The following is a 15,117-nucleotide window of genomic DNA, read 5'->3' as shown; positions in this document are numbered from 1 at the left end:
AACTGAACCAAACTTCGCGACAGCTCTATAGGAACATCTAGCACTCATCAATTACAAAAGTTCTACTCCCTTATCGTATCTTTCACAAGCGACAGAAACTTTCTTCACAGTATATTCGGATGGAGAGTCCATTTTCCAATAACTAGGAATCGTTATGCATGCTATCGATAATTTGTGTTTCTATATCGGCTCGGCAACAGCGCACTGTAATTTTAAGCTATATAGTACCGTTTCCTCTCCTGTAAGCTCCCACTTGTGCGAATAAACTATTCAATGGACTAATATTGAAAGATTCTCCTCAGCGAGTAGGATTCATACCGCTTTCGAACAGCCGAGATCTCCAAGTTCTGATACTGGGATAAGGCTTCAAGGTCTCAACCATAAGTCTCAACTGTAAACAATGAATCTTACTTATATCTGAGACATTTTATCAGAATGCCTGATAAATTCCTATGGAATATATCTGATATCATGAAAGCCTACCAGATGACTGAGCTAGTAGCTCAAATTGAAATTCAGTCAGGTATCAGATCGTTTAAACCTGAACTTACAGCTATCTAATATGGGAAACGAGATTACCCACGTCTAGTCTTCCAATTGCCGAGACGCCATGAGAAGGAAGCATACTTTCTTCGTAGTAATTCGATTGGAATTGCTCCCGTACTGAGCTAATCGGCACCCGCGTTATACTCGAATCGTCAAGCTGTCTCTCTGGGGCTAACATAACGAATTCTCAGCAGCGACAACGATCGAGCCACAAAAAAGGAATGTCATTCAAATGGCGTTTTTATAATCAATGCCATATTTGAAATTAAGTCATTTCATGTCGATATACTCAAGAACAGCCGATCTCAAACTTGACTGCAACATCGCGCACAGTTAAGATAAGCCCGCAGTGGTTCTTATCATCCAATCAGCGGCTTTGTTCTTATCGCGAACATTCAACCATTAAATACACTGTTACCCCAGACTTTGAGCCTCCAAACAAATTGCCCGCTTCAATCGACAGATACCAATACTCATGTAATCGCAGAAGCACATGACAGGGAAACGATCACGAAAAGGCTGTGGTGAGTGTAGAAAACGAAGGCGTAAGTGCGACGAAGTGAAGCCGAGCTGCGGACAATGCGTCTCGAATCATCGGAGTTGCAAATATGAGTTGAGGCTTGTTTGGAGTCAGGCTGTAAATAACAGACGAAATGGTATGCGTATCCCAGAAATGAGTGAAACATTACTTACTGATCTCATTGAGTAGGCTCAAATAGTTCAATAAGTTTCAGCGGCAACCTGGACCTCGGCACAGAACAGGACATCTCCGTATCATCAATACCAGAGTCCCTGCCAAATGGCCTGGCACTCCCAAGGCGATACAAAAAGCTGCTACATCACTTTGCTGAGGGTGTTCTGGCATCGTTGTCGAGTCACCCAACCATTCACGATGACTTTCGTCGTGGCCTTATGCCCACCATGCTCGAATCTCCTCATCTCCTCTCTGCCAGCCTGGCACTATCGACCGCAAGTTTTGAGTCAAGAGGCTTGAAAGAAGTCGAAGGAACCAGCACGTCTCGGATCATGGAACATCTGCAGTCATCTGGCCTGCCACTGCTGAGATCAGCGTTGGCACAAGGGCAGCAGAGCGAGATTCTTATTGCGACATGTCTGATCTGGTGCCTGGCAGATGTATTTTCGGGACAGCAGGGGATGTTTAGGTGGCCGATTCATCTGCAGGGTATAAAAGCTCTTCTTCACGGCCGTCATGATTACCAGAGATTCGTGACTGGTGACAACGCCTTGAGATCTGCGATGAAGCATCTCTTTATGCTGTATCGGAGTCTGGAGACTCTACCACACGTACCCAAAATAACATCAGAGAAGGCCAACTTGATCGTTCCCGCGAATACAGCATACAATCATCAGATTGATGGTTTTCTAGGATATAGCGAAGAACTCCTCGACATATTACAACAAATCAACGCATCTACACCAGGAGTAGGGCCAGACGATTCTTCAATTGATGCAGATACCTTACTCGGCAAGCTGAACGCTATGATCAGAAGAGATGTCAAGTCGCCACCCGGCGTCTCGATATCATCCCTTTCATCACAATCAGGTCGCGAGTTTGCACTCTGCAATAAAGTCTTCCAGCAAGCCACTCTAATCCAACTCTACCGACAATTATACGGGCTGCCATCGTCATCACAACCTATACAGGATGCTGTTCATACCATGAGCGGAATGATCAGTAACATGGCACAAGGCGAACCATGCAATACTTGGGTCGCAATGGCCATGCCGTTATTCACTGTTGGTTGTGAGGCTTACAAGGAGGAACAGAAGGCTTTCATCCTTGATAAGATTCACAAACTTGAGATTTGCATCGGTTCATTGCATGTCAAGGTAATTGAACAAGCGCTCAAAGATATTTGGAAGATCAGAGAGGATTTCAACGATTTTGAAGGATACCTGTGTGCCAGTCATTTACTAGGTAAGTTTCCACTGGATCGTTCATCAAGACTATGGCTAATCCAACACGAATAATTAGAAAAGTTGTCATACAACATTGTTTTGTTTTGAAAAGCTCTAACTATGAATCAAAAGCCAAGATTCAAATACATCAGGTATCCATACTATCCTATATGTTATCCACATGTCTTGGATGTCTTAACCCCATATTGAAGCATTCTCCACGATCTCGCAGCGTGTTCAATCATGGATTTCTTACAGCTCTTCTTCTTTCTTACCCTCAACCATTCGGCTGAGAGGACCCTTCTTGACCATGATAGACATGACCTCGTAGAGAACATCAGCGGCCGCCATCGTAGTGTGCTCGGCGTTAGTGTCGTAAGCAGGCTATATCTCTTATTTAGTCTTCATCATCTCTCTCGGGACCGCTGGAGTAGAACTTACAGCAACCTCAACAATGTCTGCGGCAATGAGGTTCAAGCTTTCAAGACCTCGAATAATAGTTCGAAGCTCTCGGGTGGACCAGCCTCCAGTCTCAGGAGTGCCTGTAGCAGGGGCAAAAGCTGGGTCAAGAGTATCGATGTCGATAGACAGGTAAACGGGGTGATCAGTGCCGACACGCTTGAGGATCTTCTCAATGATACCGTCAGTGCCAATGGTGTCGATCTCTCGAGCCTCCACAATCTCGAAGCCACAGTATCCATCGTTATCGTAGTCGCTAGGGCCACTTAGAGTAGTTCTGATACCAGCATGGATGTTGGTATCATTGCGGAGAAGGCCTTCCATAGCAGCGTGGTAGAAGTATGTGCCGTGGTTGATGGCAGCGACCTCTGATGGGGAGCCACCAAAGACCTTGGGCTTCCCTATCGCTCAGTTAGCATGGATAAAAAGGAAATGGCCTCAGTAGGTTAGCTGTTGCATACAAGTGTCGAGATGACTGTCGAAGTGAATGACAGTCACGGGTCCGTAGGCACGGTTGATGGAGCGAAGGAGAGGGAGAGTGATAGTATGGTCGCCACCAAGGGTGATGACTCTAGGAAGAGTTCGGCTCTTGAGGGCTAGACCAGACTTGTCTGCATCTGTGGCTGGTGGGCGAGAGAGGATGTTGTAGTGGCCTTCCTCGATCTGTCGAAGTGCCCACTGGTTATCGTACCTTCAGGTTATTAGCACAGCGATACATGAGCTTAGAGACTACTTACGAGGTAACTGGGATGTCACCACAGTCAAGCACTGTTGCCCAGCTGTTGAAAGGGTTAGTAGCCAGAGGTACATTGTAACCCCCACTACAGAATAGTTAGTCTTAACGTTGGAAAGGCAATTCGAAGGCTGGCTTACTAAAGGTTGAGTCTTCGAGAGCCTTGTCGGATACCAGAAGGTCCAAAGCGAGCACCAGGTCTATAAGAAGTGCCTGTATCAAAGGGAGCACCGATGAAAGCAATGTCATACTTGATGCTGTTTGCCTTTAAGCATGGCTGGTATGGAAGGCGGCCGAAGGTGCTGATACCGGAGAAGACAGAATCGGCCTAGACTTGGTCAGCCTGATTTGTCGCAATGGAGTCAGTATACTTACCTGAGTACCACCGTCGCCGGGAAGGGTGTTGTACCAGAGGCCTTGGTGAGGACCTGACATGGGCTCTTGGTCATGGCTATGGTCACCATGGGCCAGAGCCACGGAAGCAAGGCTTAGAGAGACGAGGGACTTGTAGAACATTGTGAGAGAGATTTTGAGGAGCAATGTTAAGAGTACTGTATGGTGTGAATGGTAGAGTCATAGCAAGTATTTATGCCATGTCATAGCTCGGCTTCCGGAGACACTCAGATCAGGATCACAGTTACATTCATGCTAACCACTGGCCCATCATTGCACCAACGTAATTCCATCTCCCAACTAATCTCTCTTTCTCCAAAGTGATATCATCACAAACACTTCCTGCAGAAACCATCATCACTTACAACCTCAAAATCAACGGGCGTCCAAGAAGCGCGTAGATATCTCAAATAGGCTAGTCTGGGGTAGATACCTCGATACAGCTAGAATCAGATCGGCACCCCGCAACCTCCGCATTCTTATCGCGGCTAAGTTGCCGAATCGAGTAAACCTATGATATGTGCTGATAAGCTTCTTGTGCGACGATGAATTCTCGTTGATATTGTTCGAGGCCTATTGTGTTACGTTTGGCGGAAGTTGATCATCGTGAGGTTGCAAATCCCGCAGACTAACGAAAAATGGCGCGTTGCAGCTGAATATGCCGACATCCCACCATGACTGCATGCTTATCAGCAGTTCTGTGTTGGCAAAAGTTTTTACCAAACTGTAATAGTGCCTCTTACCAGCTTCGAATTGCGAAGAATGGTGGTCGGATTCAAGTAATTGGAAGATCCTGTTGGAATTCCCTGAGTTTTGCTAGCTTTGCTGAAATCTTGAAGCCTTCTCTTTCATCACCATCACCATCTCCAAGGTAGCCGCTGAAACCGAAACAGCAAGCAAATGGCTCCCCAACCTCAAACTCGTCGCCCTCACTTTGAGTCCTTCCCAGACGAAGAAACACCTCTGATTCAACCCACCCAAGACTCTTCAATCGAACCCAAGAGTCGCTCACCATGGTTGGACGAAACCGTCATTCTCATCAAAGCCTCTGTACCAGTCATACTGGCCTACATGCTCCAGAACAGTCTTCAAACAGTCTCTATCCTCATGGTTGGCCGCCTTTCTCCCGAATCCCTTGCGACCGCTGCGTTCTCCTACATGTTCGCCATGGCAACAGCTTGGCTCATTGCTCTCGGCGGCACAACTGCCCTCGATACGCTCGGCTCTAGTACCTATACAAGCTCGAAGAATAAACACGACCTGGGAATATTGTTGCAGAGAGGCTTGTTTGTCTTGACTGGGTTCTATGCTTTGGTTGCTATTATCTGGTGCTTCTCTGGGTATATCTTCCGGGCTCTTGGCCAAGAAGACTTTATCTGTGTTCAGGGACCCAAGTTTTTGCAATTGTTGATCCCTGGTGGCCTTGGTTACGTATGGTTTGAGGCCATGAAGAAGTTTCTTCAAGCACAAGGCATCTATCGCCCTGGCACCTATGCACTACTCGTCACTTCTCCTCTCAACGCTTTGCTAAACTACATCTTCATATACCCTCTCGGCTTCGGTCTTTACGGATCACCTATCGCCACTGGTATCTCGTACTGGCTCTCCTTCTTCATCTTAGTTGGCTATGCCACCTTCGTTAAGGGAAGCGAATGCTGGGGCGGACTTGAGCCGCGTCGAGCTCTTCAACATTTGGGCCCTTTTGCAAAGCTTGCCTTTCTCGGTGTTATTCACGTTGGTACAGAGTGGTGGGCTTTTGAGATTGTTGCTCTTGCAGCAGGCCGTCTCGGAACGATCCCACTAGCTGCTCAGTCTGTGGTCATGACTTTGGACCAAATCATCAACACTATTCCCTTTGGTCTTGGGGTGGCTGCATCTTCTAGATTGGGCAATCTCCTGGGTTTGGGGGACCCTCTACAAGCAAGACGCTGTGCACATGCCGCAGCTCTCCTATCTGTATTCTTCGGAACCGTCATCCTCGCGATCCTCATGTCTACAAAGAATGTCATCGGTCGCTTATTCAACGACGACGAGGATGTCATTTCACTTGTCGCCCACATCATGCCTTACGTAGCACTCTTCCAGATCGCAGATGGTCTCAATGGAAGCTGTGGAGGAGCGCTGCGAGGCATGGGGCGACAATGGGTTGGAGCACTTGTCAACTGTGTCAGCTACTACGGAGGGGCACTACCAGCGGGCATTTGGCTTGCTTTTCATGGATGGGGTCTTTCTGGACTTTGGGTTGGACAATGTGTCGCACTGTTTCTGGTTGGTATTCTAGAGTGGATTATCATTGCTTTGTGTGACTGGCGAAAAGAGATTCAGAGGGCTGCAGATAGAATTGAGAATGGTGGTATGGAGATTGTACACTGAGACTGCCAGGTAGAAAATATTAGATCAATCAACCTTAGTTTTGAATCACAAAAGCCTTTTCACCGACACTTTCAAAGTTCTATTCATTCCGTTATTCACGTCTCGAATTCCTGGCATGCGAGCGCGGCACACATTCTCCATTGAACCTAAGTTCTCCGCATGAATAATGTCGTAAGATTCTGGACCGATGTAACGGTTCTGCGCCGAGATAAGACGGAAATCTGGAACCCCTAATTGATAAGGCGAGCTGGGGTAATAATTAGTCTTGCATTCTAGCATTAAACCTCTGCTCTGATAAGAAAAACGTGGTATCGGCATCCGTCTGCCGCATGATAAACATGGTGCTAGCCAAAATAGGGTCGCACACGCACTGAAGCCTATCTCCGTGTTACTTATCTTTGCCTCATATGGCCATGCATATATAGATATAAGTGTATGCGTCTCAATTGAAAATGGTAGTTTACTGCAGGAATTGTAGCATGTGATTGTGTGCAATTGAGTCTACGCATACCTTCTTGTACCATCTTTGATCATAGTATTGAACCGGTCGGCTAAGTGATCATTGCTCAAATCCGACAATGGAGGCTGAGAAGATCAACGGTGGTATCCTTGAGAAAGGAGACACCACTGAAGGAGAAACAACCGAGCTAGGCTCTGTTATCAATGCCTCCGGCCATACAGATCAGCTTACTCGCCAGTATGGTCTCGTCGGGCTCACAGGCATTGCAGTGACAGTCAACAATGCCTGGGTTGTCCTTGGTTCCTCGATCTCTGTCTCTATTCTCAGTGGTGGCATTTCAGGTGTCATATATGGTCTCATAGTAGCAGTGATCTACTACACTTTCATCGGCTTGAGTATATCAGAGGTATGCATAACCTAACCCGAACCCAACTTGGCCCATCTGACATCTTCAAAAGTTTGCTTCATCATGCCCCAGCTCAGGCGGTGTCTACCATTGGGCGACCATAGCTGCCGGGCCCAAATGGGGTCGTGTCACAGGCTTCTATACTGGATGGATCAACTTCTATGGCTGGATGTTCGGTCTCGCATCTCTTGTCCAAGTCGCCGCCAACGCAGGCGTTCAATGCTATGCCACTCTCACACCCGGCTTTTCTCCCTCGGCATGGCATGTCTATGTCGCGTACCTGATCGTCATCTGGCTCAGTACCTTCGTCGTCATTTTCTCGAACCGACTTGTTCCCTACACCCAGAAACTTGGCCTGTTCCTCGTTGTTGCAGGCGGTCTTGTGACCATTATTATTGTCGCTGTCATGCCTTCAAAGCATGCTTCTAGTGATTTTGTATGGAACTCATTTCATGAGAACAACCTGACTGGGTGGAATGACGGCGTTGCGTTCATGGTTGGCATTCTTAATGGAGCTTTCACGATTGGAACTCTCGATGCTATCACTCATATGGCTGAAGAGGCCAAGAACCCAAAGAAAGACCTGCCTAGAGCCATCTTTTTATACATATCCATTGGCGGTGTCTATGCTTTAGCTTTCGCTATGGTCTTGGGATACGCCATTTCTGATTTATCTGTTCTCCAAGGCAACTCCAACACATTTCCGTTGGCTGGTATCTACCATCAAGCGACTGGGAGTGCTGCAGCCACATTCGCATTGCTGTTCATTATTCTCATCTCGTCTCTTTGCTGCGTCATGGGAACTGTGCTGACCAACTGCCGTACATACTGGTCCTTGGCTCGAGACCAAGCTGTGCCGTTCTCAAATTATTTCAGCAGAGTGAGTGCGAAGCTTGGCACCCCAGTTGAGTCAACGCTGTTCGTGGCAGTCATTGCGTCGGGTATCGGTGCAATTCCGCTGGGAAGTTCGGTTGGTTTCAGTAACTTGACCGGATCGTTCATCATCATCACAACTGTGTCTTACGCTATCCCTATTGTGTCGAATGTCCTGAGCGGCCGCAAACGATTCTCACCTGGTCCCTTCCACCTGAAGAACCTTGGGTACTGGATCAATGGACTTACTATACTACTGATTGTGGTATTTGACGTGTTCTTTTGTTTCCGTAAGTATTCCTTAACCCGTGTGTTCTCTAAAATTTCACTGACCACTGGTAGCCTTCGGTATGCCATTTGATGCAACAACGATGAACTACAATTCCGTCATTCTGTGCGGTCTATGTTTCTTGATTACGGTTTGGTGGTTCCTGTCAGCCTCGAAGCATTATCCAGGGCCTACGTTTCATCAGGTGTATGACGGGGATGAAAACAAAGAGGCGGCATCATAGGAACGCGCAGATTATACTTCAGTTCTCCTGTAATACATATGTAAGCTGTCAATATAATTACTGATTCCTTCTTCCTATTTCCGGACTCTATGTCCACCGAGTTTCGTCCCAGTCGGAAGGACTTCGCTGCCACGCAAGCCCCCTTGGCCCTTCACCTCCTCCCAAGGGTTCCAGCCACTTGTCAATGGCCTCGGATGCTGTCTCCATATCGGAAGAACCAGGCCATCCATGGTCTCGATAGATCTGCCTCGCGTACTGGACATCCAGATCAGTTTCCCATTCCTCTGTCTGTTCAGTTACCTCTTCCTTTGTGATTCTTCCGCCATGCTCTGGCACCTTTTCTGCCTCGATTGTAATCCGGCACCTTCCGATGATGAGTTTCAAAGTCTCGTATTGTTCCTTGAGACGGTCGAAGAATTGCTCAACTGGAACGGCGTCAAGCATATCGCCACCTGGAAGTCCCCACAGATCTCGCAGTCCCTCACGTTAAGCCATAACTCGCGACTGAAACTCTCGTGGCCGACGGCAATACAAACAACATCGCTGGGGTCCATCTTCCCTCCCTCCGATGACCAAAATTCCCAGTCTTGATGGTAGTTCTTGTGCTTCTCAATCGTCAAGAGTGAAGACAGTGAGATCAAAAAGCTTAGACTTGTAGTGGACATATTCGATATACGTGCTGTCAAAGTAGGGAAGGTGGCGGATGGCTTGGATAGCATAGTCAGATTTGAAGTGTGCACACGACTCTGGAGTGAGTTCTGGCCATCCTGTCGGTGGAGGGATCTTGAGATAAGACTTGTCGTAATGCAAAGTTGTGAGGAACGTGCAAAAGCCAATAAACAAAGCCCTGAGTTCATCGGGTGTCAGTCGTGGCTTTTGTGGTTCATCAGAGACATCTGAGCCCTCATAGGAGTCGTCATCTGACGCAGGAGGCGTTTGAAGTGATTATTGTTGATAGAATGACAACTGAAGGGACGAAGTGCTTTATAGGAGAACTCAGGTCCAACTCGGCACGAGTGATGCTTTCGGGGATTTCTGCAATCATAATGGCTACTCCACAGTAATAGGCAAAACCTCAAGCGACAGCCAACAATATCCTCACAATGGCGCCATTCTCCACAGTGTTGGTAACCCCATGTTCATAGACAAAGTATCATTGAAGTTGGTCCCCAAATTATCTGATGGGGAAGGACCTCAAAGTTCGAAACTCCAACGGAGAGACTGATGACTTTAGATTGCATCTTCTTGTAATTAACCGCAGCTATAACCTTGACACTATTGTGCAAGAGCTGAAGGTTTGCGGTAGCGATACATGCGTAGTGAAACTTCCACTTATTTGGCTATTGGTCAAGAGTCCAGGATACTGGGAATTACAAAGACAACATTCTCGATCACTGTAGCGATTAATGTCGCGCGACAGCCTCCTTCTCCGATACCATTTGGTGCTCATGATGGCAGTTGTTTTCAACCCATGGACCAGTCACAGTCCAGCACGTGTGTCATCATGCATAAGGCGGTGTCGTTGAGGCTCAGCGCCCAGCACCTGTCAGATGAGGCAGACTCAGCTTTACTACCTACCCCGGGAATTTCTCCATCTCACCCGTAACTGCAAATCCTTTCATCTTTATCAGAATGGCAGAAATTCTCGGCCTGGCTTCCAGTATCATCACGATAGTGGAGGTGGCTGGAAAACTCGGCACCAACGCCATTCGACTCAAGCGATTATGGGACGAAGTACAGGATGTCCCATCTAGCATTCAGAGATGCATCGAGCAATTGGAGATCTTGGCCCCCGCCATCGAAGACATGGACCACGAGTTTGAAAAGACTCGCAATATGATACAGAACGACTCCGCTGCCAAGCGAAGCCTTGAATATTCACGGAAAGCGGCACAGACTCTCGACACTTTGGTCAGAGACATGGAGACACAGATCAGCGCGACAAAGACCAGTAGGAGACTGATAACCCAACTCAAAGTCAGGATCAAAAGAGACGTGATTGAAGATCACCAGCTTCGACTCACATCAGCACTTCAACTGCTGTCTCTTTCCCAACAAACCTATTTGATGTAAGTCATGACTCATTCGCTATGTTGCTAGACGTGAGAGCATATTGACATTCACAGTGCTTTATCGCGCGCCCAACCGGAGATCATTATTTCTGAGATAAGAAGGTGGCGGGACTCAAAGCATCAGAAACAAGTTTCAGTAGGCACAGAAGAACATGGCCAGTCTGTACAAAGTGACGAACCTCGAGAGACACAGACCGGTGAGTCCCAAGACTGTTTCAAGTCTTATGGATCTCCCAACTTCAGTCTTTGGTCCGCTAGGAAGCCACTGCCGCGAAGGCGACCCGGTCCACTCGGGAGCTTCGCCTTCCAGTCTTATGACATTGTCGAAAGCCCTTCAATCCATTACGTGCCAGACAAGGCACGATGTTAGTCCAGCTGCTCCGCGCAAATTCCGCAAAATTGGCTAATTATACTTCTAGTCTTTCAAGCAAGGTTTCAGATGTCTTGGTTTATACAGAGATCCTGGGACTTGTCAGTAATTCGGGCATCGACCGGGTGGGCTTTCCAATTGAGCACTAGGAACATTCGGCCCTGGAATGCTAGAATATTCAAGGCTGTCCTAAAAGGGGAATTTGAACATATTATCGAACTTCTCAAGAACAAAGAGGCATCAATCTATGACGTGGGCCCCTATGGAGAGTCGTTGCTCGACGTGAGTTGTCATGTCTTTCAAACAAACACAGCCTAACCTTTTAGATTGCCACTGCTGGCGGAGAGACCGAATCCATCAATGTCCTTATCCTCATGGGGATGAGGATTTCAGAAATTGAACCGTCGTTTTTATATGGGCATCTATACTCGTCGTTCTATGATGATCCTTCAGTAGAGAGCCCAATGGAGCTTGCTCGTCAATGGGTAACAGAGATAGGGGGTATATCATGTGATCATCTGGCTAGATGTTCCTTTAGGGATGCCTTCTGGAGAGTTCCAAGTGTATACACTCTTTTATCGGAGACAGCGCTGGTTCGTCAAGTGTTGCCCTCATTTGACTGGGTTGATGTCAACCCAGCGGTCCTTTTACAGTTGATAAAAAGCGGCCTCGCTTTGACTTCAGACTTCCCTCCGTATGTTTGCTCATCAACTCCGGGTGGTATTTGCGGCTGCTATACTTCGAGTTTCACACTTCAGTATTTCCATGCACTCTTAAACAACGATGAGAGCTTCTATGACTGGAGATGTTTAGCGAGAAAAGTGTTCCTAGGAGTTTCGCCCTTGACTATTGTTCATCCCCACGGTGGGACTTTCTGGAATCTTAGCAGTATCCTTGAAGCACTATCACAGCGGCAATTCCGGCTCGTCCCTTTTGCAAGATGGATACAAAGCGCTGTTATTCTATGGTTAGAAGATCTTGCAGCGGCTGGCATCAACCTCGAAGAGTATATGAGTTTAGAATTACTATACAGTGGAGAGTTTCATCAGAATAGCGTTTCTAAGGATACGAAGATGGAGATTCGGCCAGGGGCGCGTTTACCAGAGTCTGGGCCTTCACTGGTAGTTCTCTCAGTTGGGCCACGTGCTAATGACTGGTCGTTTTCTTGGGACCCCTGTGTGGAGGAGCTGTCTGGCGAGTTCTGGACAACACTTGAAGAGACTCGGGTAAAAGTGCCCGGAGCTTGGGTGCATGAGAGAACTGAAGATTCCCAGTGCCTTATGGGAAATCTCGTTACATGTTGGTTTCGATGGGACGACAGCGTTACACGTTATTTTCTCTGGGGCGACATCTGCTTCCAGAGCAGAATCACGCGTAGTAAGACGACTAAAAAGGGTTTGAAAGGAGAATCGTGGCCAAGGAGGAAATATCGTGAGGGGTTGCAAATACGAGGGATGACGATGTGCAAAGACCTTCCGTTGTACACATCATGGCATTGGTATTACTTTTTGTTCATGTGCCACATTCCAGAGCGCTATTATTAAGGCGTGGACAAATACAGACAGTTGGATTTTGAAATGACAAAGCTGACACTGATCTATGGTAAATACCTAGGCGGTCGAACGTCTGTAATTCCTACGATACTTCTAAGCAAAGGTATGCACTTATACAAATTTCGCATTCACCGTTGTATCTATCTTGTCTTGCGACTCCTCGAATTGTAAAATACAGTAGTAAATTCTTTCTACCGCCCCTGGTGTAATGTATTCACGGACGTCCGTTAAGAGATTAATCGGCTTTCTAGGCACGGTTACCACTCTAGGCTTGAGAATGCCCCCATTAACTTTCAAGGCCATAGGTCGAAGGGAAGACACTAAGCTTGAATGTAGGATATTAGAATAGTCCCAATAAACGATGCTTCAAAGCTGAGGTTAACTTTCATAGATATTTTTATCGTTTGGGATCAAGATTCCCAGAAACAGGTTAGAGAAACGACTTGGTGCCTGGCAGCGCTATCACTAGTGAGTACATGGGCGTAACCGCTTGACTATTCCTGGTGTTCAAAATCAATAGTTTGTCAACACTACACTAAAATGAGTTAAGCTAAGCTTCAGGATGCAAATTGCAATTTCCCATCTTGCGCCTCTTATTTACTGGGCTACTGGGGAACTCGCAAAAGAAAACTTGACTCTCTTTCTTGTCAATAGTTCATTCTCTGTGGCTTTTTTGTGTCTCAAAATGATCCCACTTCGAACAATCGCATTGTCATGTTTGGCCCTTGCCCCTGTGGCTGTCTCGGCTGGTGCATGCAAGCCTAGATCCACTGACCTAACAACGGCCGCCTCGTCCACTCTGGAGACCGCGTCTTCCACCGAAACCCTGCAGTCAACCGCAACCGATCTGTCAACGACCATCGCTTCGACAATTGAGATGACAACAGAGGCATCTACCATCGAGACCACCTCTGAAGCCGCCACCACTACTTCCAGCGCCCCATGCCCAAGCTACACCCAAATCATCCCGCCTCCCAGCGGTAAAGTCTGCGGCAAAGCAGTTACCAGAGGAACCTTTCAATCCTCGCCCCTCTACCTCGGGTCTCAACTGTCAACAACTGGTCTTACCGGATGCGCCAAGTACTGTGGCGATACCCCGGGCTGTGTTTCTTTCTATGCCGAAGATTATGTTCCCGGGGTAGGTGCGCCGACATACAACATCTGCTTCAAGTTTAAGGGATATGAGAAGGATATTCCTTTCGGCGAGGGCCAGAATGGAGGGTCGGCGTACTATGAACAGGGCTGCTTTGCTTGTGTTCGTGACGAGGCGCCTCAGCCGCCTATCCCAAGTTAAGAAATGAGGCTAAAGCTTTAGAAATACTTGACCCAAGACCTATAATGTAATGAAATGAGGTTAATAGCAATATTTCCCATCTCAGTTTAATGTATGAATCAGTTATTCACACTTTCTCCAAGTGCGTCACAAGAAAGTTGAGAATATCGTCAACTTCTTCTGGTGCTTTGAACCAATGTCCCTCTAGTTCTGCTCCCTGATATTCCCTCCACTCAACCGTAAACCCAGCCCGGAGAATGATCTCTCGAGCCTTTCTTCCCAATTCGACATCGACATACGCATCGTCGGTTCCGTGGCCAAGAAAGATAGTCGTTGATGGGAGCCTTTCTCGAGATTGAGGAAGTGGGACCTTCGACTGAGCTAGCATCCCAGTGACAAACTCAGTTCCTGCATCCACCGGTGACGTTGGTTCATTTGATAGATATTTCTCGATGCTGGAAGCAAAGGGAAGCCAAGTATTCGTAGCAAAGAATGCGCCAAGTGGTCTCTCAATAGAATCCCGACAAAGCAATGTCCAAATGCCCACTGCTGCACCCTGACTGATCCCACCTAGAACAACCTTTAATGTATCCCCGTTGAGTCTCTCAGTCTCCTGTTCTAGAATCTTCTTGATGTAGCTGACTGATTCCATGATGCCTGGAATCTGAAGGTCTTGTCGAGCCGTGATGTCCGTCAAAGAATGCGCCTCAAACCACGCAGGCATGCTTTCTTGAAAAGCCGTGCTCCATAATTCACGCGAAGATGGAAACACCCATCGCCAACTGGGTAGTTTCTGTGCCAGGCTTGAATGATCTGACGAGAGAGTCTCCTCGAAGAGCTCTTGGGCAAACTCTTCACCGTTGCTTCCCCTGCCGTGGAGGAGGATTGCTGTATGAGTGTGTGATTCAATTGGTTCGATTGTATGGACTGGGCCAAATGATTCACCCTGGCTTCCAGCCGCGTTGCCTTTGTCACTCATTGCGATGATGATGCTGAGGGGAAAATGCAATTCTGTGATCATTCAGTGGAGACAGCTGATGATCAGCTACAGCCTCTGGCTTTGAGCAAAAGACAAGAGAGGAAATGACAAATCCAGCTACAGACAAAGACCTTATTCAATGAAATTAAACCTCTCGACAAATTATTTATTATATACATAACTTGTGTAGCTGTG

At 47.3% G+C, this 15,117-nt stretch overlaps 9 protein-coding genes across 9 annotated transcripts; 5 read left to right on the top strand and 4 right to left on the bottom strand.

Annotated features, from left to right (window-relative positions):
* Nucleotides 1-1,467: 1,467 nt before the first annotated feature.
* FPRO_06521 (uncharacterized protein) lies at nucleotides 1,468-2,574 on the top strand (the record flags this gene model as incomplete). Its single annotated transcript, XM_031228556.1, has 2 exons — nucleotides 1,468-2,485; nucleotides 2,543-2,574. The coding sequence occupies 2 exons, from the start codon at nucleotides 1,468-1,470 to the stop codon at nucleotides 2,572-2,574; spliced, it is 1,050 nt and encodes a 349-aa protein (XP_031078881.1).
* A 144-nt stretch (nucleotides 2,575-2,718) lies between these two features.
* Nucleotides 2,719-4,174, bottom strand: FPRO_06522 (uncharacterized protein; the record flags this gene model as incomplete). The annotated part of the gene is made up of 6 exons (XM_031228555.1): nucleotides 2,719-2,850; nucleotides 2,908-3,326; nucleotides 3,387-3,616; nucleotides 3,663-3,746; nucleotides 3,799-3,986; nucleotides 4,034-4,174. 6 exons carry the CDS (start codon nucleotides 4,172-4,174, stop codon nucleotides 2,719-2,721), a joined length of 1,194 nt encoding a protein of 397 aa, XP_031078880.1.
* Nucleotides 4,175-4,951: 777 nt separating this feature from the next.
* Nucleotides 4,952-6,424, top strand: FPRO_06523 (uncharacterized protein; the record flags this gene model as incomplete). The annotated part of the gene is made up of 1 exon (XM_031228554.1): nucleotides 4,952-6,424. One exon carries the CDS (start codon nucleotides 4,952-4,954, stop codon nucleotides 6,422-6,424), a length of 1,473 nt encoding a protein of 490 aa, XP_031078879.1.
* A 578-nt stretch (nucleotides 6,425-7,002) lies between these two features.
* FPRO_06524 (uncharacterized protein) lies at nucleotides 7,003-8,675 on the top strand (the record flags this gene model as incomplete). Its single annotated transcript, XM_031228553.1, has 3 exons — nucleotides 7,003-7,290; nucleotides 7,343-8,453; nucleotides 8,506-8,675. 3 exons carry the CDS (start codon nucleotides 7,003-7,005, stop codon nucleotides 8,673-8,675), a joined length of 1,569 nt encoding a protein of 522 aa, XP_031078878.1.
* An 87-nt stretch (nucleotides 8,676-8,762) lies between these two features.
* On the bottom strand, nucleotides 8,763-9,119 carry FPRO_06525 (uncharacterized protein; the record flags this gene model as incomplete). The annotated part of the gene is made up of 1 exon (XM_031228552.1): nucleotides 8,763-9,119. One exon carries the CDS (start codon nucleotides 9,117-9,119, stop codon nucleotides 8,763-8,765), a length of 357 nt encoding a protein of 118 aa, XP_031078877.1.
* A 165-nt stretch (nucleotides 9,120-9,284) lies between these two features.
* On the bottom strand, nucleotides 9,285-9,720 carry FPRO_06526 (uncharacterized protein; the record flags this gene model as incomplete). The annotated part of the gene is made up of 2 exons (XM_031228551.1): nucleotides 9,285-9,548; nucleotides 9,601-9,720. 2 exons carry the CDS (start codon nucleotides 9,718-9,720, stop codon nucleotides 9,285-9,287), a joined length of 384 nt encoding a protein of 127 aa, XP_031078876.1.
* Nucleotides 9,721-10,307: 587 nt separating this feature from the next.
* On the top strand, nucleotides 10,308-11,736 carry FPRO_06527 (uncharacterized protein; the record flags this gene model as incomplete). Its single annotated transcript, XM_031228549.1, has 5 exons — nucleotides 10,308-10,744; nucleotides 10,802-11,112; nucleotides 11,167-11,399; nucleotides 11,444-11,602; nucleotides 11,656-11,736. The coding sequence occupies 5 exons, from the start codon at nucleotides 10,308-10,310 to the stop codon at nucleotides 11,734-11,736; spliced, it is 1,221 nt and encodes a 406-aa protein (XP_031078875.1).
* A 1,619-nt stretch (nucleotides 11,737-13,355) lies between these two features.
* FPRO_06528 (uncharacterized protein) lies at nucleotides 13,356-13,964 on the top strand (the record flags this gene model as incomplete). The annotated part of the gene is made up of 1 exon (XM_031228548.1): nucleotides 13,356-13,964. One exon carries the CDS (start codon nucleotides 13,356-13,358, stop codon nucleotides 13,962-13,964), a length of 609 nt encoding a protein of 202 aa, XP_031078874.1.
* A 106-nt stretch (nucleotides 13,965-14,070) lies between these two features.
* Nucleotides 14,071-14,922, bottom strand: FPRO_06529 (uncharacterized protein; the record flags this gene model as incomplete). The annotated part of the gene is made up of 1 exon (XM_031228547.1): nucleotides 14,071-14,922. One exon carries the CDS (start codon nucleotides 14,920-14,922, stop codon nucleotides 14,071-14,073), a length of 852 nt encoding a protein of 283 aa, XP_031078873.1.
* Nucleotides 14,923-15,117: the final 195 nt, after the last annotated feature.

Source organism: Fusarium proliferatum (genome assembly GCF_900067095.1).
Source record: "Fusarium proliferatum ET1 genome assembly, contig: FPRO_scaffold003, whole genome shotgun sequence".
Lineage (NCBI taxonomy): Eukaryota > Fungi > Ascomycota > Sordariomycetes > Hypocreales > Nectriaceae > Fusarium > Fusarium proliferatum.
This window is presented reverse-complemented; position numbering and strand designations above follow the sequence as displayed.